General features: G+C 36.7%; 1 protein-coding gene across 5 annotated transcripts in view; it reads right to left on the bottom strand.

The window, feature by feature from the left end:
• Window positions 1-815: 815 nt before the first annotated feature.
• Window positions 816-25,044, bottom strand: part of LOC120093029 (ATP-dependent DNA helicase SRS2-like protein At4g25120) — a 58,371-nt gene continuing 34,142 nt past the window's right edge. Inside the window, exons 18-30 of one of the 5 annotated variants that reach the window (XM_039051330.1) lie at window positions 23,443-23,652; window positions 23,284-23,322; window positions 22,908-22,979; window positions 22,731-22,817; window positions 22,603-22,659; window positions 20,988-21,178; window positions 20,764-20,857; window positions 20,216-20,266; window positions 19,645-19,707; window positions 5,182-5,241; window positions 2,742-2,804; window positions 1,507-1,620; window positions 816-1,054 (exon numbers count right to left, since the gene is read on the bottom strand). In XM_039051330.1, coding sequence (XP_038907258.1) covers window positions 1,531-1,620; window positions 2,742-2,804; window positions 5,182-5,241; window positions 19,645-19,707; window positions 20,216-20,266; window positions 20,764-20,857; window positions 20,988-21,178; window positions 22,603-22,659; window positions 22,731-22,817; window positions 22,908-22,979; window positions 23,284-23,322; window positions 23,443-23,652 — 1,077 coding nt within the window. In that variant the 3' untranslated portion in view covers window positions 816-1,054; window positions 1,507-1,530. Of the gene's footprint in view, window positions 1,055-1,506; window positions 1,621-2,741; window positions 2,805-5,181; window positions 5,242-19,644; window positions 19,722-20,215; window positions 20,267-20,763; window positions 20,858-20,987; window positions 21,179-22,602; window positions 22,660-22,730; window positions 22,818-22,907; window positions 22,980-23,283; window positions 23,323-23,442; window positions 23,653-25,044 lie in introns of those variants that run through there. The other 4 variants (XM_039051329.1, XM_039051331.1, XR_005486250.1 and 1 more) reach the window with 4 other exon arrangements.

Raw genomic sequence — 25,044 nt, 5'->3', positions numbered from 1 at the left:
GTAATTGATTAGCTAAGCCTATGAATACCACTTCTACCTCCAAACTTCTTCCTTTGTTATCTACTTTTCACCAATAGTTTAAAAACCAAGCCAATCTTTTAGAACTAAAAAAAGTGCTTTCAAAAATTTGTTTTTGTTTTTAAAATTTGGCTAAGAATTCAACCATTGTACTTGAAAAAGATGCAAATCATGGTAAGAAATGTGAATGATGTAAGCTTAATTTTCAAAAACAAAAATAAAAAACCAAATATTTACTAAGTGAATCTATTTATTTTACAAATCGTGAGATCTTTCTTTATCAGATTTCAGTTTGCATCCGCTTACAAAACATGGCAAATTCAAGAAAAATTTAATGCTCATCTCTTAGTTAGAGTTACACCCTCGACAAGATTTAATTTCTATTGAGGGCTAATAACTAAGACTCCATTTGATAACCATTTCATTTTTTGTTTTTAGTTTTTAAAAATTAAGGATATTTTCTCTTATTTATTACAATGATGTTTTAAATACAATGCTTGAATTCTTTGTCAAATTCCAAAAACAATAACAAATTTTTAAAAGCAACTTTTTTAAATTTTCAAAATTTGACTTGGTATTTAAACCATTAATAAAAAATAGATAATAAAAGAAAAAAAATTGGAGATGAAAATAGTGTATAGGCTTAATTTTTAAAAGCAAAAACAAAACACAAAAAACAAAATGGTTACTAAATAAGCCTAAGTATTTTTTGTTTTTTTTGTTTTTTTTTTATTATTTCTAAGTTCAAGCAGACTTTCTATAAAGAAAAATAAGCAGAACAAAAACATTTTTCACACAATGCCAAAAAATTCCCTCCAATGAACTAATTATCTATCAGATATTTTAAAATATAAAAGTAAAAAATGTAAAATAGTAAGTTCAAATATTCAAATGTTTGTTAAATTATAATAGTTACATCGCATAAAACAAACAATTAGCCTAAAGATAAATTTAAAAAAAAAATGCAAAATCTAATAGCCACCCTTCTGGCTCCACTATGGTCGAAATTTACAAACTACCATCAAAGCCCTGCGATCTCAAATAACAATAATGATAATAAATATACAAATCAGAACTGGTACATTAGATCCAACAAATCAACTTCAAGATTCTCATCTAATAAAAATTGTTATTATTTCGAAATTAGACGACGAGAAAAACCCAATTTTATAAAACAATATTTGGTGGAGAAAGAACCCCCAAGAAGGTCCAAACTGGTTGACTTGAACAAATGATGATTCCCACAATGTTAGAAAATCTTTCACATCTTGTATGCAAAGAATAAATATGACCAAATACAAACTTACTTTCAACATACGAAGAAGATTCAAACCTCTAATATTTAGTCAAGGAAATAGTACCTTAACCAATTGCGTAATACTTAGGATGACAGAATACATAAAAGAAAACAAACTTTCTTGATTTAAATTATCAAATTGAAAAATGAGTCAACTCAAACCATCATATAAACTTCAATATTTTCCTTACCTGTGGCATATTTCTTGCAAGTAGTTATAGTGATTTGTATTGCTCGATCAACGACGAAGCATGGAGACGTGATGTTGGAGTAATAGTACATCCCAAATTGCGCAAATAAGAAATCTGTCCATTGAATATATCAAATAACCCAAGTATTCATGTCAAAAAAGATGTTGAGAGATTCAGAAAACATGAACTTTGAAACCGCATCATAACACTTGATCTTTACAAAACCTAAAATATGAAAACACATGCATGTTTAAATTCTGGAAGGAATTGTGCTATTAGCAAGTGTGAGATGTATGGAAGTAACTTTCAAGACACAAACCTTCAAACTTATGACCTGTTTGGTAATGTTTATGTTTCTTTTTTTTTCATTTTTTATTTTCAGTTTTTGAGAAACATAAACATTTGGTAGTTGCTCAAGTTTCTCATTTTTCATTTTTTTAAAAACACTCAAAATGGTTTTAAAAAAACACACACAAAATTTTTCATCGATATAATGAAAATAGTCAACACTCAAAATACAAAAAAACAAAAAGATGAGACAGAAAACTTGAACAGTACAATCTCAATACTACCTTGCACTAGAACAAAGATTGATAAGAGCAAGTAAAGGCCCCCCAAAACATAAATAAAAGCATTATCTTATCATTCTTGAATTACATATAATAACTCTCAAAAAATAGATATAACATAAGATTTTTAAATATTTAATTTCAAAACTAATATTCTTATAAATATTTAAGAGGACAAACAACCAGAAACAATTATCAAACAAGCAATAAATAGTTACATTATATAATTATATCTTTCTTTATCAAAAAGGAAGAAACCAGCAAAACCCAAAACAGGAAACAAAAAATAGAAACATTACCAAATGGACTCTTCAATATCTCAAAATCTTGTTGACCCCTAAAGCTACAAGAATTAAAGTGGATGAAAACTCTCGAAGATGAGTAAAGAAAGGTCTGATATCTACTATGCCAAGAATGGAAGTACTTGAAAGAAGTGGGCGCAAACTTACAATAAATAAAAATCAAAGAAAATGAATTATCAAAGCAAGGGAACCAAAATTGAAAGGAACTACTGTGAACTAGTCTTATAAATGAATCGCAAGTTCTAAAGTAAAGTGAAAGATGATCAAATGTACGAAAATTAAAATAAAAGATTAACTGACACTATGATGAAAACTAACACTATTTCAATGACTATTTCTGGAATGGTACATAAATCGTAGCTACCTGTTTTGCTGTAGGTGCTGAGGAGCCCATCGCATTTTCAATTCTTAATTTCTGGAAATGCTCCTGAAACAACTCACTGCTTAGAATTGAGGTATTAAAGGGGAAGACATTCTCATTTCTCAGGTTAAAAGAAAGAATTTATCAAAAAAACTCTCATCCACTCGGCCATGTTTATGTATATTTATTTCAATGTAGAACTATAGATAACTGAAGATCACTAAGATTATGATTGAAAATTCCATATATATAGATACTCTCAATGCCTGCTCATGTACGAGTTCAGCTTTCAATTTGGTCCAACGTATGAAATTTGAAATGAAAACTGAAATAAAAGGGTACAGATTTCACATTGGTCCAACAAATGAGATCTGCTCGGTCTGAGGGGCTTAGGCTATGTTTGGGATTGCTTTTGGGAACATTAAAAGTGATTACATAGAAATGATAACTGCTTTTAAGTGTTTGGTAAGATTTATTATAATAAATTCGTTAGAATCACTGTTATAAAAATCTATTCCCTACTAGCTTTTGAAAATAGATTATTGTAGAATCACTTGATTTGTATTTAATAGTTTTCTCACAAAAACCAATTTCTATATCCTAAGTTTTCAAATCAATTAGTTCAATGTCACTGATTTTTCTTTAAAAATACCATACTTTTTTCTATAAGCAAAAAAAATACACCTATTTTTCCTCATTTAACAAATAATCTTATATTACAGGTTGAAAGCATATATATGATATGACATTTTAACAAATATTTAAAAATATAAATTATCGACGAAAGAAAAATACAAATTTTGTTAGCGAGCCAATTTAGTCATAATGTTAATCACAACAATTTAACATTTACCAAACATTAATTTACTTCATTTTACAGCTGACGTTTATAGAAGCATAGTTGCTAACAATTATTTTGAAGTTACAACCACCCTCAACTAAGTTTTAGTCTGGGTTTTATCACTATAAAGGGTCTTCCCCGAGCCCCAAAAGGCTATTGGTGATAAGATTTTGGAATATTTATGACCTATTTGATAACCATTTAGGCTCCTTTTTGTTAACTTTTTTTTGTTCACTGTTTTTAAAATTTATGCTTATTCCATATAGTTTTTGGGTAAGCTTTCCACCTTAATAGCACATTTGAATTTCAAGAAAAATTTCAAAAAATAAAATAAAATTCAAGTTTTATTTCACAGCTGATGTTTCTAGAAGCATAGTTGCCAACAATTTACACTATGGTTATCCAAGGGAGACTTAATTTTGTTATTTATTTTGAAATTAAAATTATAAACATTATTTCTGCCTATGAGTTTCTTTATTATGATATCTACTTTTTATCAATGTTAAAATCTAAGCCAAGTTTAAAAAACAAGAATAGATAATTAATAATTATTTTTTGTATTTAAAAGAGTTGTTTTCAAATATAGCAAAATGAACCAAAATATTTACAAATATAGTAAAATGTCATTATCTGTCCGTGTATGTTGATAGACTACTATCATCAACCATTGATAGATGTCTATCATTATCTATCATTGATAGACTGACATTTCAGTATAATACTTTGCTATATTTGAAAATATTTTCAGCTATTTTATCATTTAAAAAATTATCCTATTTAAAATTTGACTAAGAATTCAAACACTTCCTTAATATTTATATAAAAACTATGGTAAAAATTAGTGAGACATAATTTTTAGAATCCAAACAGTTATCAAATGAAGCCTTAGAAATATCCTACAAGATCTTGGGTTCAAGCTTCTGAAATGAAAACAGTAATTCAAAATCTTTACCTCTCTATGGCCTAGCCTTGAAGTAGGCAAAACCTCTAGGAGAAAAGTGGTGAAATGTCCAAAAGGTTAAAACCAGACTTTCATTGAGAACAAAAAAAAAAAAAATTGAATGAATAAGCAGGCGTAGAAAAAAGAAACCAACTACAAGAAGAGGATCCAGTAGAAGTAAAATGAGACGTTATGAGTATAACAAAAGGGCCTATACACTCAGCCCTGAGAGAAAAAGAGAACCTAACAAGGGACTAAATGGTTATCAAAACATGTCATCTCCATGACAGTTTGAGATTGGGGTAAAAAATCTATAGCAGTGAAACTATGATACCAAAGTGATGAAGACTAGTAATGAAAACCTGATTTGGTAACTCCAGTTATTCAATTCGATGAATTAACAGAAACAACGGGAACTGGAAAGAGGAAATATAAGTAAATTTGCTCCACTGGTACTCATAATCGAACTCGTTAAAAGATTAAATTAGGGATTCCGTAAGCCTAAATATTAGCAAAATAGCCATAAACCAAAATACCCAAAAATCAACCGAAAAAACACAACAAATAAAAAAGAAAGTTCATAACATACAAAATCAAAGAAAACAAAAGAAAAGAGGAATTTTTTTTGTTTATAATCAGCTCATAAGCAAAAGAGAACAAACCTGCTTTTCCTGCATTAAAAGGGCACGCTTGTCAGCAGGAATCTGTTCCCATCTCAAAACCTATAAAAACAGGTGTTATGGTCGATAGAGGATTAGGGCAGCATAATAGAGTGGAATCCTTTTTTTAAAAGAAATAATTTTACTGATTAAATGAAATATCTAAAGATACAAAAGGTCCCATTTTATAATAGTGTGAATCTTAAAATCAAAATTCCAAAGTAATATAATTATATAAAAGAACAGATTAAGCATCCATCCAATGTAGAAAACAAATTTTCTTTTTATGGAAAATACATTTGGTCTCTGAGGTTTGAGTTTAGTAGCACTGTAGCATTTTGGGCTCTAAATTTTGAAACTCGACAATTTAACCATTGAGGTTTGGAAAAATGGTTTATTTGGTCCTTGTAATTTTTCATTAACTAGCTACTGAAAAGTTGACAAGAGGCCCTTGTAATTTTTCAATAACTAGCTATTGAATAGTTGACGAGAGTCCAAGACATCTGTTAATTAAAAAATATACTTTTAATTGTTTTAAAATAAAAATATATATTTTTAAAAATTTTTTGTTTTTCTCCCTCCTCCCATCTATGGCCGTCACCGTTGCTGTCACCACCTATCACCATCACTGCTGCCTACTTTCTTTTCCTTCTCATTTCTTCATTTTTTTCCTTCTCTCTTTCATTTCTTCTTTTTATCTTTCCTATTCCTCCTCCTTTCTCCCCTTCTTCCCATGCTGAGGGAAAAGACGTTCCAAATTTGGAACGGTTGAATCCACTGGAATAATTCTTTTAAGAAAGAAAGGGAGAGGAAAGAAGTACAGGAAAAGAAAAAAAAAGAGAGAGAGAGAGTGAGAAGAACAGCAGGAGGCACCGGAGGCCATGGATGGAAGGATGGAGAAAAAAGAGAGAAAAAATATTACAAATACTATTTTTTAAGAAAAAATTAAAAATACATTCTTTAGATAAAAAAAATGACACGACAATTTTTCTTTTTCTTTTTTTTTTTTTTTTTTGAGAAGGAAACGGTTCATTATATTAATATATAGAGAAGAGTTAAGGCTCATAGTACAAGAGAGTTATACAATGAGCAAAATGGAAATACAAGTGCTTCTAAAAGGATCAGGAGATGCACCCGGACATCTCAACTAGGTTGAGACTCCCTTAGCACCGTCATCACTTCCAAATCAAACCCATAGCTGGGAAAGACAATAACAAGATTACAAAATGAGGGAAAAATAACCGTAGTACAATCGAAAATAAAGATCTAAAAACAAAGCCAACACAGTGGCCTAAAACTTATGGAAATAAATAAAAAGTTCAACGAAAAAGGGGTGGGGGGGAACAAGAGTAATGCTGAAATCCGGCAGTGTTAAACCTGTCTCTTATACACATCTAGATGTGTATAAGAGACAAGGTGAAGGGAGTCCTCACTATGTTGGAGACAGAACGAGCAAGCTGAGGGAGAAAGGGAGGATGTTGGTTGCTTTCTTTGAAGAACTTCGACTACATTCAGCTGACCGAAAAGCATAATCCAAATGAGAATGTTGACTCTTCTTGGACTCTTTGTTTTCCAAATAGCCGAGAAGAAGGGCTTTTCCAAAGGGGAGAATGGTGTTAGGTATACTTTAAGGGATTTAACGGTGTAGAGGCCAGTGGTTGACATGGACCACACTCTTTTATCAAAAAAGTGAGGACTTCTACTTACAATTTTCTCCAACAAGTCTTGGAAGGCCAACACTTCTTCATCTTTGAGTAACCTTCGGAAGGTGATGGACCAAGAAGCTATGCTACTGTCCCAATGATCAGCAACTGAACCATTGGGAAGCATGGTGATTCTGAATAAGCTTGGATAAAGGGTGCTGAAAGGGGAAGATCCTTCCCAGGTGTCTAACCAGAAAGCAATTCGGCTGCCATTACCAAGTTTGAAAGTGGCCAAAAATTCTACCTTAAGCTAAGTCTTTGAGATGCTAATCCATGGGCTTTTCAAGCTTCTACCACCTTTTCCTGCTGTATGCCAATCAAATGCATCTTTACCATGAATACTTCTTATAACTTTGCCCCAAAGAGAGTTTTCCTCATTGAAAAATCTCCATCCCCATTTAGCAAGAAGTGCAATATTCATAGATCTGAAACCACCAAGGCCTAGACCACCATCTGCTATAGGTTTTTGAACCAATTCCCATTGAACCAAGTGATTTTGCTTGCTGCCCTTGTTGCCTTCCCAAAAGAAGCTTCGTATTATCCTTTCCATTTTAGATACTACTCCTTCGGGCATGAGGAAGATGGTCAAGTAATGAATTGGAAGGTTTAAGAGGACTGAAGTGCATAGAGTGGCTCTTCCTCCCCTAGATAGATTAAATCTCTTCCATTTGTCAAGTTTAGCTTGTACTTTGTCTAGGACCGGCTGCCAAAAGGAGGCTCTTTTCGGGTAACCCCTTAGAGGCAACCCTAGGTAATAAAAAGGAAGATGGTCAGCCGTACAATTCAAAGATGCTGCTGTATTAAAGAGGTCACTGTCGTCCACATTAATGCCATAGAGGGCTGATTTGTCCCAATTTACCTTCTACTCTGAATACCATTCAAAGAGCTCCACTGTATGTTTAAGTTTTAAAAGCATAGAACTGTCATATTTGCAAAACAATAAGGTATCATCCGCAAACTGGAGTATGGAGACTTGGAACTTGCTCTTTACCTACTATAAAACCTTCAATAATGCCGGATTGGTTGAGTTTGGAAATTAAAGCACTCAATACTTCGCTGACTAGAAGATAAAGGAAAGGGGAGAGGGGATCACCTTGCCTTAGCCCTCTTGAAGCAACCATTCTTCCCCTTGGTCTCCCATTAATGAAGATCCAGTAAAGTGGGTTTTTGACACATCCCATGATCCATTCTATCCATTTCTGATTGAAATTCTTGGACCGTAGCACTTTTTCTAGAAAATTCCAATCAACTCGGTCAAATGCTTTCTCCATATCAAGTTTAAGGATCCATCCCTTCTTTTTTGCTCTATACTCTTCAACAGCTTCATTGGCTATAAGGATGGGATCCAAAATTTGTCTTCCTTCTATGAATGCCATTGAGAGGGAGCAATAATGTTGGGCATAATCCCTTTCAATCTCTCAGCTAGCACCTTAGCAATGACTTTGTATATTAAAGAGGTTAAGTTAATGGGTCTGTAATCACTGACCTTAATTGCTACTTTCTTCTTTTGAATTAAGCATATGAAGTTCTCCTTTATGCAAGCATTGATCTTACCATTCTTGTAGAAGTCATCAAAGGTATCTTGGAAGCTTGACTTTAGAAGAGACCAAAATTTCAGCAAGAATTCTAAAGTGAAGCCATCGGGGCCTTGCTTTTGCCAAGGGTTTTTATAGCTGAGAAGATTTCTGTGGCTGAAAAATTATTTTGCAAGAGGAGATTCTGATTCAAATTCACACAAGGCCAGTCTAGGTTTATTGGAAGATGCCTCTACCCTGGGGATTTTAGAAAAAGACTGCTGTAATAATTGATTATCGGGCTTTTTTCAATTTCTGCACTCGACTTTGTTGGCACTCCTTGCTCATCAACTAGCTCATTTATAAAGTTTTTCCTCTTTTTTGTTGCTAAGAATCTATGGAAAAAGCTTGTATTCTCATCTCCCTGCTTGAGCCAATTTAACTTACTTTTCTGTAATAGGCTGATTTCTTCCAGTCTATATAAGGCCATGAGTTCTGATTTTGATGAAGACCAAACTGCATAGTCATTGGGAAAGGGGGGAAATCTCGGCAAGAGTGTCCCATTTTTCTATGTCTGCTAGCAGCCTCTCCTCTTTCTTTTTTAGTTCTTCCTTATTGCTGTAATGCCACCATTTTACTGCTGTTTTGACTTCTTTCAGCTTCTGATTTAGTACAAATCCAGCCCATCCATGCACTTTACTGCCAAACCATGCTTTCTCTATAATTTGGATGCACTCTTTGTTGAGTAACCAACTATTGCAAAACCTGAAAGGTGAAGGACCCCAACTAAAAGAACTGGCTTCTAGTAAAATTGGGTAGTGATCTAAAAAAATTCGGGCTTGTCTATTGGTTCTAGAATTTTCAAATAACTCATCCCATTCTTTTGATATGAAAAATCGGTCTAGTAAGGATCTTGAAACGGTGATACCTTCCCTTGACCAAGTTAAGTTCCCATTACTCAACCGGATTTCCATGAGTTTTGCCTGCTCAATGAACTTATTAAATTTTCTCATACCTCTAGTACTTCGACCCAAGGGGAATCTCTCATGTGCCCATCTTGTGATATTAAAATCACCACCCATGCACCATGCCTTTTCACAGTAAGCTACCAAGGAAAGTAGTTCTTCCCACACGAATTTTCTTTCTTTGTAATCGGTTGGCCCATATACATTAGTGACCCAACAAATCTTTTTACAAATAGTGGTGCATTTTATTGAAAGGGAGTAACCACCTTTGAGGGTTTCTAATACCGAAATCAAATTTGTGTCCCACATTGTCAACAACCCGCCAGAAGCACCAAAAGATTCAACAAATTCCCATCCGACATCTTTGGAACTCCAAATAGATTTAATAAAACTTGCATCAAAATTTTCTTTTTTGGATTCTTGAATTAGCACTATTGAGGGTTTAATTTTCTTTAGGAATCGTTTAAGAGCCAGCCTTTTATTACTATCTTTGAGGCCTCTTGTATTCCAAGATACTATATTCATCTTTTTCGAAAACAGGGTTCAGGGCCAACCGAAGATCAGTCCAGTATTAGGTTGCAATCAGTGACTATGCTCAATAAATGTGCTAAGAGGTCAGAAGGGGTTGAAAGGGAGGGCTGAGTGGGCAGGGCTGAGGGCTGAGGGCTTTTGTCTCAGAAATAATGTCCTCTGTTTGAAACAGAGTATTTAGGTCATCAAGCAAGGGTGCTTCTGTTTTTGGCTCTTCTTGATCTCCTGAATTGTTGATCCAATCAGTTTCCTCACTACTTATACTGAAGGGGGAATCAAGAGGGCAATCCTTCTCTTTAATTACTGAAGCTTTTGGGGGGAAAATTGGGAGTTCCTTATAGGAATGGCCCCTCCGGGTTGGATGGAAAGAGAGAAATTTGACTTTCTAACCTGGTAAAAAGAGGGTGTTCTGGAAATGAAGGATTCCTAACTTCTTGGAGCTGACCAGACACTGATTTAGGGGTGAAGCCGAGGCTTTTAGAATGTTCCTTCATATACTTTCTTCTGATAAAATGCTTGGGAAAAGTCTTGAAGAGGCAAGAGGGGTGGCGTGCTCTGTGCAGCCACTTATGGTTTGCTTTGCAGAGTTTAGGGGGTGGTTTAGTGCTAAAGGGAGAAGGAGGCTTGTGGAACGCAAAGGCAGAGGAAATGGCTGCTCTGTTAGAACAAGGGGGGCAAGGTAAGAGGGGGAGTTATGGCTGCTTGAAGGTAGTAATGGCAGAGAAAACGGGTGATCAGGTAAAGCAGGGAGGGGCAGGGGAGATGTGCTGAGGCGGGGGACGAGAGAAGAAGAAGGCTTGAGGGTCGCTTGTTTCGGACTTGGTTAAGGCATGCTCTGAAGAGGAAAAGGCTGAAGGGAGCACCACGTTGCAAGGGAGAAATGACTTTGTTTTCTTTTTTCTTTTTGGCGCGAGTGTCTTTTCAGTTTCAAAAAGGGAGAGGTCGGCTGGCAATCCCTTCTCTTTCTTCTTAATGGCAGAAAGCGGGTTAAATTCGGGCCGTGGAACATGAGGGGGCTTAGCATTTACACTAGGTGCCTTAGCTGGTGATGCATTTAAGTCGGAAGACTTTTTGACTTCCTTTAGTTTAAAAAAATTCCTCTCAGAGGACTGTGGCTGTGAGGCGGGCAGCAGGGGGGAACTTTTCAACTTCCATCCTTAACAGATTTCCTTCGTCAGGGCTTAAAGGGCGGTTTAACTCCTCTTTCGACAATGACTTTTGAAATTCTAAATTATTACAGACTAACCCCAAAGGTGGTGACTTTTCGACTTCCCCTGCTTCTCCCCTATTGAAATTCGAAGTCTATGGCTTGTGGAACTCTTTCTTCTTTTCTGCTCTTGGACTTGGACTTCTTGAGAACTTAGGCTTGGACTTGGTTGACAATAGGAAAGACCAATTGGATAAATCAATTAAATCAATTTGGGAAGTGGCATCTTCATCCTTCAGGACTTCTTGTATTCGAACTAAATCTATTGGGTTGGAGAAGTCCTTAAACAGAACTTTAGAAGGTAGTTTTGTAGGCTGATGACAGCAAGTAATATCACCGAAATTTAAGTAAAAACTTCCACGAATTTCATCCTTAATTTCAATGGTGGCTGGCATGAATCCACATAGATTTTTCCTTACTTGAATTTTACTTCTAAACAGTTGATGCGATCAAGAGTTTCTGATGCAATTGCAGTTAGTCCACCAAAATAAGCCCCAATTGCCTCGAAAGTGCTTCTACACCAATAATCTAGGGGAAGGTTTTTTATTACAATCCATCCCCCATAACTTTGTATTACTGAGGGCCTTCCATGACTAAAAGGGTTCCATTTTTCCAGACGAAGATGAAAAGGGCCATACTTAATCCATTTGCCCTGAATTGGCACTTTTTCGGTGAGGTCTCCTTGGCTGAGTTTGATGAGAACCTTGTCTACAAACAGAGGGTTGATGACAACGTTGGTGCCTGGACACTTACTTAGTTCTTTGGCAATTTCCTTCCACCCATTTGATGCAAGAAGTCTTGAAATAATCCATAAATTACTAAAATCTTCAGTCAAAACATCACAATTCTTCTTCATCCAGAAAGAGTGGTTACTCTGCTTCTTCAATGGTGTAACAGGAGAGGGTGAAAGGGGAGAAATTACGGGGAGCAGGGGTTTGGAGGCTTCTAAAGGTTCGGGAGAGGAATTCCCACAAGAGGGGAGAGCAGGACCTGTCTCTTATACACATCTAGATGTGTATAAGAGACAGGAGCAGGACTGTTACTACCGACCGGCCTCTGTTTAGGAGAGGGACAAAGTGAAGGAGAACTAACCTGGAAATCAGGGGGTGCTCTGAAATTTTGGATGCAACCTTCGATCATATCCTTAAAATCTTGTCACCCTGCTTTTTCATTGCCGAACGGGACATGGATATTCTTTCTTCCTCCTGTGATTGGCCAAACAGCACATTTTACAAACCATTTCTCCTTTGCACGAAATTTGGCCAGCCTTATGAAGCTTTGATCAACTCTTTCCTTTAGTAAGAAGAATTCAAAGATGGAACCATATAGAAGTCTGCGAAAACTCTCAAAGAGCCATTTAGTTGAGGTTAGGGAGAGAAGAATGGACTGTCCTTTCTTTAAGTCTTTTAAAAGGAAGTCGGATCCTTCTTGCCCCATAAGGAAGGTGTGGTCAAGGATGCGGCTATCAAGCACTGACACTCCTAAGATGGCCAAGTGTCAATGTCGGACACGTGTCCGACACGCCAACTAGCGTGTCGAATATTTTATTATTTTTTTAAATTTCCGACACGACGGGGACACGAGTAGGACACGGTTGGGACACTTCTGGGACACAGCACTGCAAAATTAAAAAGAAAAAACAATGAAAGCTTATAAAACTAAAGTTAGCAGCCCAAAACTTTTAGGTTTTTGTGTTTTTTATTTTAATTTCTCAAAATATATTATTCCTTTCCACTTTTCTTTTCTTCAAAATATCAAAACTCCCCGAGTCCCCACGCCCAAAATGCCACACCTCCACGCCCACTCGATCGACGGCCGGCCACACCTCCACGCCGGCCACACCTCCACATTGGACCGTTAGTCATCTTATCTATGGTTGTGGTTGTATCTTGTATGGTTGTTAATGGTGTTTTTAAATGGAATATTTCCCAATATATTTATTTCACGACATATATTTAATTTTTTTAATAAAAAAAAATAACGTGTCCCCGACGTGTCGTGTCCTTTTTTGAAAATTGGCGTGTCGTCGTGTCGGTGTCGCCGTGTCACTGTGTCGCGTGTCAGTGTCCGTGCTTCTTAGGGATGCGGCAGGATTTAAAGGCCATGGCTGGAAACAAGGCAGAAACAGGGTACGAAAGAAGGTCGGGAGGAAGGGGCCGTAGGGTGTTTTGTGGCTTTGTTTTGTTTGTCATTAGTTTTTTCCTTTGGCTGAGTTGTGACACGACAGTTTTCCATTAAATTAACAAAATAGACCAAGTGAACAATTTTCCAAAACCAAAAAGGTTTAAAATGCCAAGTTTGAAAACTCAGGTACCAAAATGCTACTAAACTCAAATCTCAAGGACGGAGGACCAAAAATGTTCTTTTTCTTCTTTTTTTTTGTAGCCCCGCAACCAAAGGTGTTACAAAAGACATCTTCAATTGATCAAAAGAATCAAAACTATAATATTTGAAATGTTTAGATAATTTACACCAAGAGATAGCAATGCTAAGCACGTGATCAAAAAAGAGTTCATAGTGTTGAGCTTTGTTGTTGAAAAGGCAATTGTTTCGTTCAAACCAGACTGACCAAAAGAAGGCTCTAACAATATGTTTTCATAGGAGACCCTTTCTACCCTTGAAAGGATGATGTTTGAGAACGAGGGAGAGGAATTGGTTGATATCCAAAGGAAATACCACATACCAATTAAAAGCATGAAGAATGTGATTCCAAAAGGTCATTGAAAAAAGGCAGAACAGGAATAGATGACTTTGAGATTCTGTGTCCTTTTTGCAAAGAGTGCACCAATTGGGAGACATCGCCAAAGAGGGGTTGCGGCGTTGAAGCTTGTCATGTGTGAGGACAGCCCTATGTGACAACTCCCAAAGAAAGAATTTAATAGTGGTCGGACCAAATACCACCGATAGGGCCTATAAAAGATAAACCACTGATTGCATACCTAGAATCAATCCATGATTTTGAAGAAAAAAATCCCAGATGGTTCCAATTTCCAAAACCATTTGTCGTCAGATTGGAGAGGTTGATAGGTAGTGAGTGTTTGAGAGAGCATTGCCCCCATTCATTGGTTTCCAAGTCATTTAGATGTCTACGAAGATGGAGATTCCACCCACCATCCTCCCTGCTCCATAAATCAGTGACCATGGCTTTCTTTGCAAGCGACGGTGCAAATAGTTGGGAAAAGATCTACGTAATGGAATATTGTTCACCCAAGCATCGTACCAGAAAGATATGGAACTCCCACTGCCTAAAATGGCAGCAACATGCTGATCCACAAAAGGTTGGAGATAAGATAAAGCTTTCCAAGGACCTTTGGTAGTGGACATAGATCGATTACCAGATTTGTTACCGCATAAGGATGTTCCAAATTTGGCCATGATCCCCCTCTGCCATAAAGCATATCTTTCCATCCTAAAGCACCAAATCAATTTTGCAAGGACACCCTCGTTTCTCAACTTGAGATCGGTGATCTCCAAGCCACCGGTGGATTATGAGGAGGTAACTTTGTCCCAATAAATAAGATGTAAGTTAGAGCCACCTTCCTTCCCTTTCCACAAGAAGTCACAAAAGATCTTTTCAATCATACTGGCCACTTTGCTAGGAAGATTGAAAAGGGAAAGACAATAGGTAGGAAGGTTGCTCAATGAGGCTTGAATAAAAGTTAACCTCCCTCCTTTAGATATGTAAGATGATGACCATGTTTTAATTCTTCGCTCATTTTTCTCAATCACCGGGGCCTAAAAATAGAGAGTTCTGGGCTTGCCATGAAGAGGAAGCCCGAGATAGGAATTTGGCCACATTCCAACCTGGCAACCATATAACCCCACAATGTCCTGAAGCCGTGTAGGAGTGAGATTGATGCCCTTTCAGACTTTTGGTGATTGATGGAAAGGCCAGAATAAGACTGGAATGCATCAATAACTTCAAAAAATTTCTTGATATGCTCTAGATTGTGGATAGAGAATAATATAGTGTCATCTCCAAATTGGAAATGAGAAATGGAAAGCCCATCTTTTCCAATACCAAAGCCTTGAATCTTTCTATCCAATTCCGCTTGAGTTAGCGACCGACTGAGGGTATCAATAATGAAATTAAAAAGGAAATGTAAGAGTGGATCCCCTTGCCTAATACCCCTAGAAGCACGGGTTTTCCCTCCAGGACGACCATTGATAATGATGGAGTAATTTGCTGAAGAAATACAACCCAAAATCTATTTCCTCCAAAGGCAGCCAAAACCTCTAGCTTGAAAGATGGTGTCAAGGAAGGCAATTGACGGTATCAAACGCCTTTTCAATATCAAGTTTAATCACGATGCCATTCTTCCCCTTTCTAGCCCACTCATCAATAAGTGAAGCATCCAAGATCTAATGCCACTCAACAAAACTCAACAAAAATCGACTGGTGTTCTTATATAAGGGTAGGAAGGACCTTCTTTAGTCTATCAGAGAGGACTCTAGCCAAAATCTTATAAATTCCAATAGTTAGACTGATAGGCCTAAAATCACGAACTCTTTTTGCATTAGCACGCTTGGGAATATGACATACATAGGTCTCATTGAGATTAGCGTTGACAACACCTTTTTTTAAAAAATCCTGAAACACCATCAAGGATGTGCCAAGACTTTTTAAGGAATTCAGCAATATATCCATCGGGGCCCAAGGACTTGTTTGTACCAAGAGCACATACAGCCCCCCAAAGTTCCTGTTCATTGAAGGGGGATTCCAACTGCGATGACTATTACATAGTGAGGGAGGGCCAATTAAGGAAAAGTAAATTGGAGAGGTTGTTCTTCGAATACAATCTGGAGAAGAAACCCAAAAATTCCTCAACAATATCGGAATCAACTAGAAAGCTCGTACCATTTGTAGAGACAATTTCAAGAATGGTGTTTTGCCTTCTCTTTGTGGCCACAACACGATGGAAGAAACGGGTGTTTAGATCATCTTCGTTAAGTCAAATGGATTTGCACTTCTGTCTTCAAAGAGCTTCCTCCTTGGCCACCACCGAGAGGAGTTGAGCTTTTAGGCTACTTTTCTGCACCCTATGGATGGGGAGACAATCATTTGACTCCTCAATGTTGTCTAGTAATGTGATTTCCGCTATGAGTTGGTTCTTTTGCGTGTGAACACATCCAAAAGTATCTTTGTTCCACACATTGAGGATTTCTTGAAGACCTTTCAGTTTGTCAATAAGACCGTGACCCAACCGTCCAAGCAAAGGAGCGTTCTTCCACCAATATTCAACAAGGCCACCGAAGTTTTTGTGCAAAAGCCACATATTTTCAAAACGAAAAGGGGTGCCACCTCATTTGTCGACACCAATGGAAAGCAACATAGGGTAGTGGTCGGAAGTGGGTCTCTCCAATCTCCTGGATGTAGTATAGGCAAATTTTTGTTGAATGCTTTCAGTTATCAAAAGTGGTCAATGAGGGTGAAGACTGGGTAATGCCTATGTCCAAACCAAGTGTAAGAGCTCTTTTGAAGTGGGATATCAAGGAGTTCCGCCCCGTAAATAAAAGAATTAAGTGTTTTTATGCTAGCTGTTTGGGGTTTGTCATTCGATTTCTCACCAGACCATTTAAACACATTGAAGTCTCCTCCCAAGATCTAGTTGTGTACATAGGCCTTGTAGGTCGTAAAGCTCCTACAAAAAAAAAGGTCTATCTTTGGCCCAAGAAGCCAAAAGAGAAAGTCATCAACCAGGGAAAACCGTAAGGTAAGGGAGAAAAGGCCTTTATATACCTCTCCAGAAACAATGGATGGGTCATTCCACATGATGATGATACCACCAGAGGTTCCCGAAGCCTCCAACACAGACCAACTGATATGCTTAGAGCTCCAGAGAGACTTTATGATAAAACAATCCACATCTTCAAGCTTGGTTTTCTGAAGGATAACCATCGTAGGATTTTGTTTTAAGATGAGATTTTTCACAACTACTCGTTTCTCCCAAGCCTTGATATCTTGGACGTTCCAGGACAAAATAATCATGTAGAAGAGGTTCGCCTACCAAGAAAAGCCTTGGAGCAGTCCTTATCATAATTGATAGATGTAATTAGTTCATTAATGCTTCTGGTTTGTTCCTAGGATCGTTTGACCTTCTTAGAGGATGAAGATATAGTTGTAATACACAAATTATGTTCCAGTAGCCAAGGAACTACAATTCGAAGGTGGAATGTTGGGTCATAAGAGCTTATGACGAGTCACCCTCCAATTCAAGATTGCTCTCAACCAATAAAGAAGCTCCAATCATAGTGTTTTGAAAGGAAAAATCAGGGGTAGGAGAGGTGGGATGTGAGAGAGGTGAGGGAGGAGCAATGGAGAGAGGGAGAGAGCTATAGGCCAAGTCTTTGTGATCGGAGAAATTAGGGCAAGAAGCCGAATAGATGAACTTTGTGTCAGGTATGAGGTAAGATTTTTTGTTTTGGATAGTGATTGAGAGTTTGCGAAGGGATCTATTAATGTTGGAAGGTAAAGGCAAGGTACGTGGTATGGTGGTGTTGGAGTCCAATAGGTATGGAGATAAAAATTGGGTCGGTTCAATGCTAGAGATAGGGTTTGGATGGGTCGGGTTAGGTAAAGGGTCAAGTTGCAAAGTAACAAGGGCTAAAGATGGTTCTCCCAGGCTTATCGAGACTTTGGTTGGGTCGGGGTGTAGTGGGCTTTTGTTGAGAGATGGGGGGAGGGGTAAGGAGTAGAGCTCCCGTCGAGACAAAGGGTTGAGGGGTGGGCTTTTAGGAATGATAGATGGGTCGGATGGTGGAAGATCGAGCTTTTGGGTATGTGGGGAAGTAGGTACGGTAGGTAAAGGCTTTGGATGGGGAGGTCGGATAGATAGGGTAGGAGAGGGGTTAGAGGATAGTACCTGTGGAGCATGTTCGGAGGCGGACTCAGGGTACAGTCAGAGGAGACCCTTCTGCAAATCAACCGACGCCTCAGGCTCTATGTTCTCCAGAGGAGGGCTACCATCAAGTAGTTGGATACCATGGATTCTGGCAACAAAATCCAAAAATTGGTTACTGTTAAAAGAGGGTCAATTTGCACCACAATCAGAGACCTAGATGGAGAAGGGATCCCAACTTCAGCCAGAATGAATCCTGTGGAGTTCTATTTTACTCTAATCGTCGCCTCTAAGAGATCCAGACAAAATAACATTTTCTTGGCTATTTCGACAAAACCTCCACAGGTATCCCCAATAAACTTAAAGGTAAGGTTATCCCATCGGTCTAATGGAAGGTTCTTGATTTTGATCCAACAGCCATTACAGGGAATGACCGGATTTGCTTTGGTTGCGCTATTATTCCATAGGGTGAACTTTAGAGAGAACGGACCCACCTTGTACCAATCTTTTATTGACCCGAGGATTTTGGCTTGCTCTTCATCTTCGCATCCAAGAAGAGCACAATCAGCTTCGATGGGGTTGATGGCACAACGATCACAGAATTGAACTTGGAGGGCCCTCACTATATTGTACAAATCATCGTGGAAACACGGTCTCTTTACAATGATGGCTGTGTTGAAATGGATTGTGGCATGTGCATACTCCGTGACTAGTTTGTCTGTTAATAATGGAGCTTTTGCCTTTGGCCCTTTAGTACCTCTATATAGGATGGGGGAAAGTCTCCTTATAGTTTTTAGTTGGCGCACTAATGGCGGGTGGTTGAGGGTCACACTTCTGTTTATCTGTGAAGGAATGTATCAAGGTATAAAAGGTTTTCCATCCCTTTCTTCCTTCACCAATAGGAATAAGAATCTTGTTAAGATTGTACTCAATAGTTTTAGAGAGAATAATGATCTTATTCCATTAATTAGGCTAAAGATACATATATATATATATATATAGGCAACTAAGAAACCCTAATCTAGGAGATATAAAATTACAATAAAGGACAATTGATTATAATTACAATATAAATACATATTATAACAAAGGCCACCATTGTTATCGAGCTTGGCAACTTCCGCCAATATACCCCATCTGTAGGATGATTTTTCAACCCAAACGGTTTGGTCACCGACGTGAAACTCCCTAAAGAATTTCTGGTTTATTGGGGCATTCAACAAAGAGGAGAAAGTCTTTGTAATCCTGGTGAAGGTCTGCCAATGTAGCATGAGAAAATAGGTTTGATCCTTAGTAGTTTCAATCAATTGAATACGTGAGGTCTTGTAACAGTCATTGGTTTCGATGGAGAAAACCTTCCGATCAATGGTCACTGGGTCGAACTTTGTCAGCGACTTAGTCGGAGGCATTATGATTGGGTAGGCAAGGTATAGGTCAGAGGGGAGTGGAAAGGACCATGGTTGTCGGAGGAGGTCCGGCAAGGGGAGAGGAGTTAGGTGGAGAGAGAGCATTTTTTTCCCTTGAAAATTTTTTCTTCTTTTTCTTCTTTAACTATCTAGATGCTGAAAACTGAAATGTGATACCAATATACTTACCTTTTTTGTAAACAAACTTTTCATAGAAGAAAAAGTTTCAAGGGTAAAACATACAACCTCCCTTAGAGGGAGAAATAGAAAACTGTCAAAAAGAGCTAACCAATATACTTACATATTCAGCATACTGAAGTGCTTCATCACTAGTCAATGATGACTTCAGTGAACGCAAGGCTTCCTGAGTACACAAACCTCAACCACATAAATATTCAAACAGCTTAGTTGATCTCCAACAATGAAAACTAAATCAAGTTATAAAAATGATATAGTGAAAAACTGATAAATATAAAGATCCTACTATGCAGAACTACGGAATCCATTGATATAAGTACCAATAAAATAAAGACAACAAAATTCTGAAATGTTAAAATATGTTCATCACTCATTATACTTGGTTTCAGTAAACATTTTCTAGAATAATTAAACAATTGAAATATATTTATGAGTAATTCACTATGATAATAAGCTTTTTTTTTTTTATTCATTTTATGGCTTCACCGTACAATTTTCATATCTTACTATTCGTATTAGCCAAACAATTGGATTCATGGAAATCAATTGAGCTCTGGCCAGAACAATTAAGAACTGGTGGTAACTTCATTACACATTAAAATTAAAAAGAAAAACTAGCCCAATTGATAAAAAGTTGCAAAATAAGAATAATAGTAATAAAAGAAAAATATAACCTTGGTTTTGCATTTCTTCTCTCTCAGCCGTTCCTCAATTACAAAGCCAACCTGTAACGTTATGAAAGAAAATTATTTAACTTTCCATTGTCCCATTTATTGATCATCAGAGCATAGAAGTTCAAATGCAGCAATGCAATGGACATACAAATTATTTAACTCTCTATAGTCCCATTTATTTGATTGCTAATTCTTTATTTTCTTTCCTTACTATTGGAACTTTCTCTGTTTCAATCATAATATAATAGCGGATATATGAAAATTTAGAAGACAGTTTCCCATACAATTATGGTCGATCACAAACTCTTCGTCTAAGAGCTTACTATGGTCTTTTATTCATGCATCAGCATCTGTTAACACCTATAATTGCACTGAACAATGATTGCAACTTCTGCACTCAGTGGCCTATTCAAGTTTCAAACTAGCTAGAGCAATTATTAATGTGATAAACATGACTTGACTTTTTAGATCTCTAAACAATCATGACCTGAGTTTTTAAAATCTCTAAACAATCAAACATGAGATTTCATGCTCATAAAATTCATCACCTTATCAATTAACCTCTTAGGATCTTGAAACGCCTTCTTCTTGGCCCATTGATGAAATAAATGGGAAATGACTGCTCTGTTATCCACATTAAATCTGCAATTGGAATAGAAAAGATTTCTCACTTCAACAAGAAGAAAAAGGACCATATCAACGTACAAAATGTTGATTTTGTTCTTGGGTAAAGATACGTGAACAAAGCAATAGAATTGGAAGGAGGAAACACCTTTTTAGGAAATTATTCCCATTAGAAATCTCTATTGGTTCTTCAAAGTCTCTAATGTCGATTTTCTTGTTAGCAGGATCATTTAATGCCACATCTGAATGAGCTGATATAGGTTTTTCAAGATACATGTGTGTATTCTGCTCTAGAGCATCATGGTGCTTCTTTTGCAAGTGCTGGATACTAACTTCAGCCTACAAGAAAAGATTATATCATCAACACAAGTTCGAAACTAGAAAAACATCAGACTGAACAATTAGCAAATCAAAAGCCCGATAAAGAGATAAGGTAATCTATCGCGTTTGGCATCAGAGCACCTTCATCTTCATCAATAGCTGACTTTTCTTTTAAGAATAAACAGATCAAACGTTCATTAAGAACTGGATTAATTATGTATCTTATATTTTCATAGTATTAAATGATATAGAACAAACGATTATTAAGTAAAAATTTATAGTGGCATGTGCTTAAAACATTTCCAAACTATTATTCAAAAGGATATCACAACAATACTTTCAAGGATTCCAAAAAATTCCACGCCAAGGGATATAGGAACAAAACTGAACTGTAAATGGACACCTACAAAGTGGACTTAATCTATTTGTATTCAGTTTGATTAAATTAAACCAAATTGATCTGATAATTAACAATAAAATTAAATAAATTATTTATTATATTATTACCAAAGATCTAGAAATACATTAAAATATTTTTCCTCTTCCATTGTATTTTCTTACCCAACTATCACCATTTCATTTTAACCCTCTCTCCCTACCAGTACAGCCCTCATCGTCATCCCATTGACGATATTAGTAATCTGATTACTTCTAGCAATGGTTTTTTAATATAAAAAATCGAGATTGTATAATTAAGAAGAAATGGAAAAAATACATAAGGAAATACAAAAAGACAATTGGACAAGAGGAGTCAAAAGAAAGTCTAGACGGACTACAAGGAATGAAATCTAAAATAATAAAGCTTGACAGAAAACCACATATAACTCCCACCCCGGCAATGATGACCCTCCAATAAGCCGTGCCTTCCCTTTCTAACTGTGTCCTAGGCCTACCTCTCCCTAACTTCCTTTTTTTCCTCGTCTCTCCACCAATTCCACCTCTAATCCTTCGATCCCTCCTGTTCGTGACATTCGTCCATCCTACCATTTTCCAAATTTCCTCTACCCAGTCAAAGTTTGTTCTTCACCACTCACCCCAAAAGGATTTCTCCACTGCCCCGCATGTCCCAACTTGTCATCAAAGACCTCTTTTCTGATGAAAACTTGTTTACTCTTCTCCATTTATAGCTCCCACAAAACTAATCTAATCACATTATGCAAATGACAAGAAATATACAAGATCACTTTCCTATATATTATACAGAAAAAATATGTTTTTTTCCTAGTTAAGCATGACATATTTTCTAATATGAGGATTAGTGACAAGCATTAACAAGCTTTGCGAGAGTATCAAGTACGAAAGACAGTAAAAAATTGACTAGAATAAATGTGTTTTCTATTTCTCAAAAGCATTAGCCCAGGAGTGGATAAGGAACCATCTAGTTATTATGCTTATTTATAAATAGTAAACAGTGCATTCTTATAAAACTTAACGAAAAATACCTGTATCTCTCGGACATGATCTGGAATTTCTTTGAGAAATCTTGAAGGTTGGAGTATCTAAAGGAAATGCAAGAGTTAACTAAATGTGTCCACCTTTATATGATAGAAAATATTCAACTAAAACAAACCTGCCAATCAGAGTCCATCAAGACATACAATATATGAAGTTTCTGCCGAGCACGAGTCATTGCAACATATAATAAACGTCGTTCTTCCTGTTATTTTTATATGAGAATCAATATGGCACCAATGGAAGACACTCTAAAGAACAAAGGGCGACAATGTTATTTAATGGAAAAATTTACCTCAATTGAGTTTCCATTTTCCATTGTAATGCCCCTAGATTCATGTAAGAGAGGAATCTCTGATTCATTGGCCTAGCAACATTGAAGTACTAAAAGTATTTGTCATCTCAAAAGCAAAAATGAAAAAGTATAGCCAAAAACTTAACAAATAAATCAACCAACCAAAACTAAATAACAAACTACAACTGAAAAAATGAAAATTCAATAATATCCAATCAATTATCAATACAGTATTTTTTTTTTTTTTTAATATTTGTACATGAAAATTCAATAATACCCAATCACTTTACAAGAAATCATAACAAGAACATCTGTAAACATCACAATAACAGAGCAAGGTACTAAACAGACGCCCTTTTAGATATCTTTCAATTACCTTAATTATGAACACAACATCCCACTCCAAGCCTTTTGACTGCATATGGAAGACAAGAAGGAACTCCGATGAAACCAGAAAAATAGAGCAATAACTATGGTACTAATAAAATGTCGTTTCCAAATCTAAGACAATTCTAAAAATTATGCAAGAAAGAACCTGGTGGATGGTAGTCAAAGTGACAGAATTTTTATTGTCAAGACGACGAGTGCAGAAATTTGCTTTTTCTCTCTCAGATATATGGTCGATAAAAGCTTTTAGAGCACTATGACAACCTGGCTCACTTTCTACAATTTCTCTCTGCCCTTCTTCCACAGTAGATTGACTTGACAAAAAGTTGGAGACATCATCCAATAAATACTGAAGGACCTTCAAGAACAAGAAATTCAACGGCATAGAATAAATCAAGGCTAAGAAAATAATATTACAAAAAGGAATGCCGCTGACAAAACTCATTTGCATTTTTTCCCATCTAAAGTGAGTGTATTCTTTCCTTCTGGAAGTTTGCTACAAATCAAGTTTGGAATATCCTATTTCATCTAATTGATCTTTCAGTCAGAGCCAAAGGATTATGAACTAAGGCTAGTTTTTATGGAGTGAATTGCTTCTTAAACTTTACTTGTGTTCTTATTTTCATTGTAAACTTAATCTATTGGCCCAATGTTAATTAATTTTAAATGCCCATTGGTTGATTGATTTTAGATCTAGAAACCTTACACTTAACATTGGGTTGGATAAGATATAACTAAAAGGAATTTAGAGTTGGGAAACCTAGAATCCCTTTTGAAGTTTAAGAATATAGGTTTCAAGACCTTGGAATTCATCGAAATCAAATAGGGATATCTGCTTCATAATTAACAAATGGAACTTAGCTAGCACTCCAGGAAGAGGCAGTATGCTTGTGTCCTTGATCTATAAAATTGAGAGTCCTAGATATGGGTTATATCTCACAAAGATATCAGTGTTTGTGATACATTAGGGTTTTGTGGAGAGGTGAGTTTACACTTTTGCTCACAGTCGCCGTCTTCGGTTCATTCGCCGTCGTTAGCCACCGCCGCCCCTCTTATGCAGGCAGTATCAGTTGTCAGTCCGTCGAAAGAAAAAAATAAAAAAACAGGAAGTTAGTTTTTTTTCGACATCGCGCCAGTCCAAAAGAGAAAAGCCCAGCCACCGATCTAACAAACCTCAAAGTCCGGTTAGCCATCTGAACATACAACAACTCAATACGTGGATAGTCCGGCATCACACAGATACTCAACAAACCATGCACAGCCGCCGATCATTCTTCTCTGTTGTTCGTCCACACGCCGGCACGTGTAGGCGCATGCGCCGTCCTTTTTGTTCGTTTTCTATGGGTTTCTTCAGTGTGGTTGACTCTTCTTGGTGGTGTGTTTGTTTGGGATATATAGATATTCTCACTGCTTGTAAAGACATCTCTTCGGTAAATTAGGGTTTGATTCTCTGCTGTCCGGTGTCTATTGTTTTTGAGGTAATGGCTGATCAGAAAACCAGTAGTCATGTCTGAGTTTGTTCCTATGGTGTCAAAAGTAACTTAACACAGTTGAATGATCCAACTACTTTTCATGAAGATCAAATGTCCGCACTTTATTAGGAGCATGGAGAATGGATGATCACATCACAGAAGAGCCACCGATTGATGCTAAATAAGAGATTGGTGGGGGACGATTCAAGGATGCTTCTACAAATCAAGAAATTCTAAATGAATCATTGAATTGTTGAACTAGTAAATCACTGCGAATC

Source organism: Benincasa hispida, chromosome 12 (assembly GCF_009727055.1).
Source record: "Benincasa hispida cultivar B227 chromosome 12, ASM972705v1, whole genome shotgun sequence".
Classification (NCBI taxonomy): Eukaryota; Viridiplantae; Streptophyta; class Magnoliopsida; order Cucurbitales; family Cucurbitaceae; genus Benincasa; species Benincasa hispida.
Note: the sequence above shows the minus strand (reverse complement) of the source record. Positions and strands in the feature narration are given on the sequence as shown.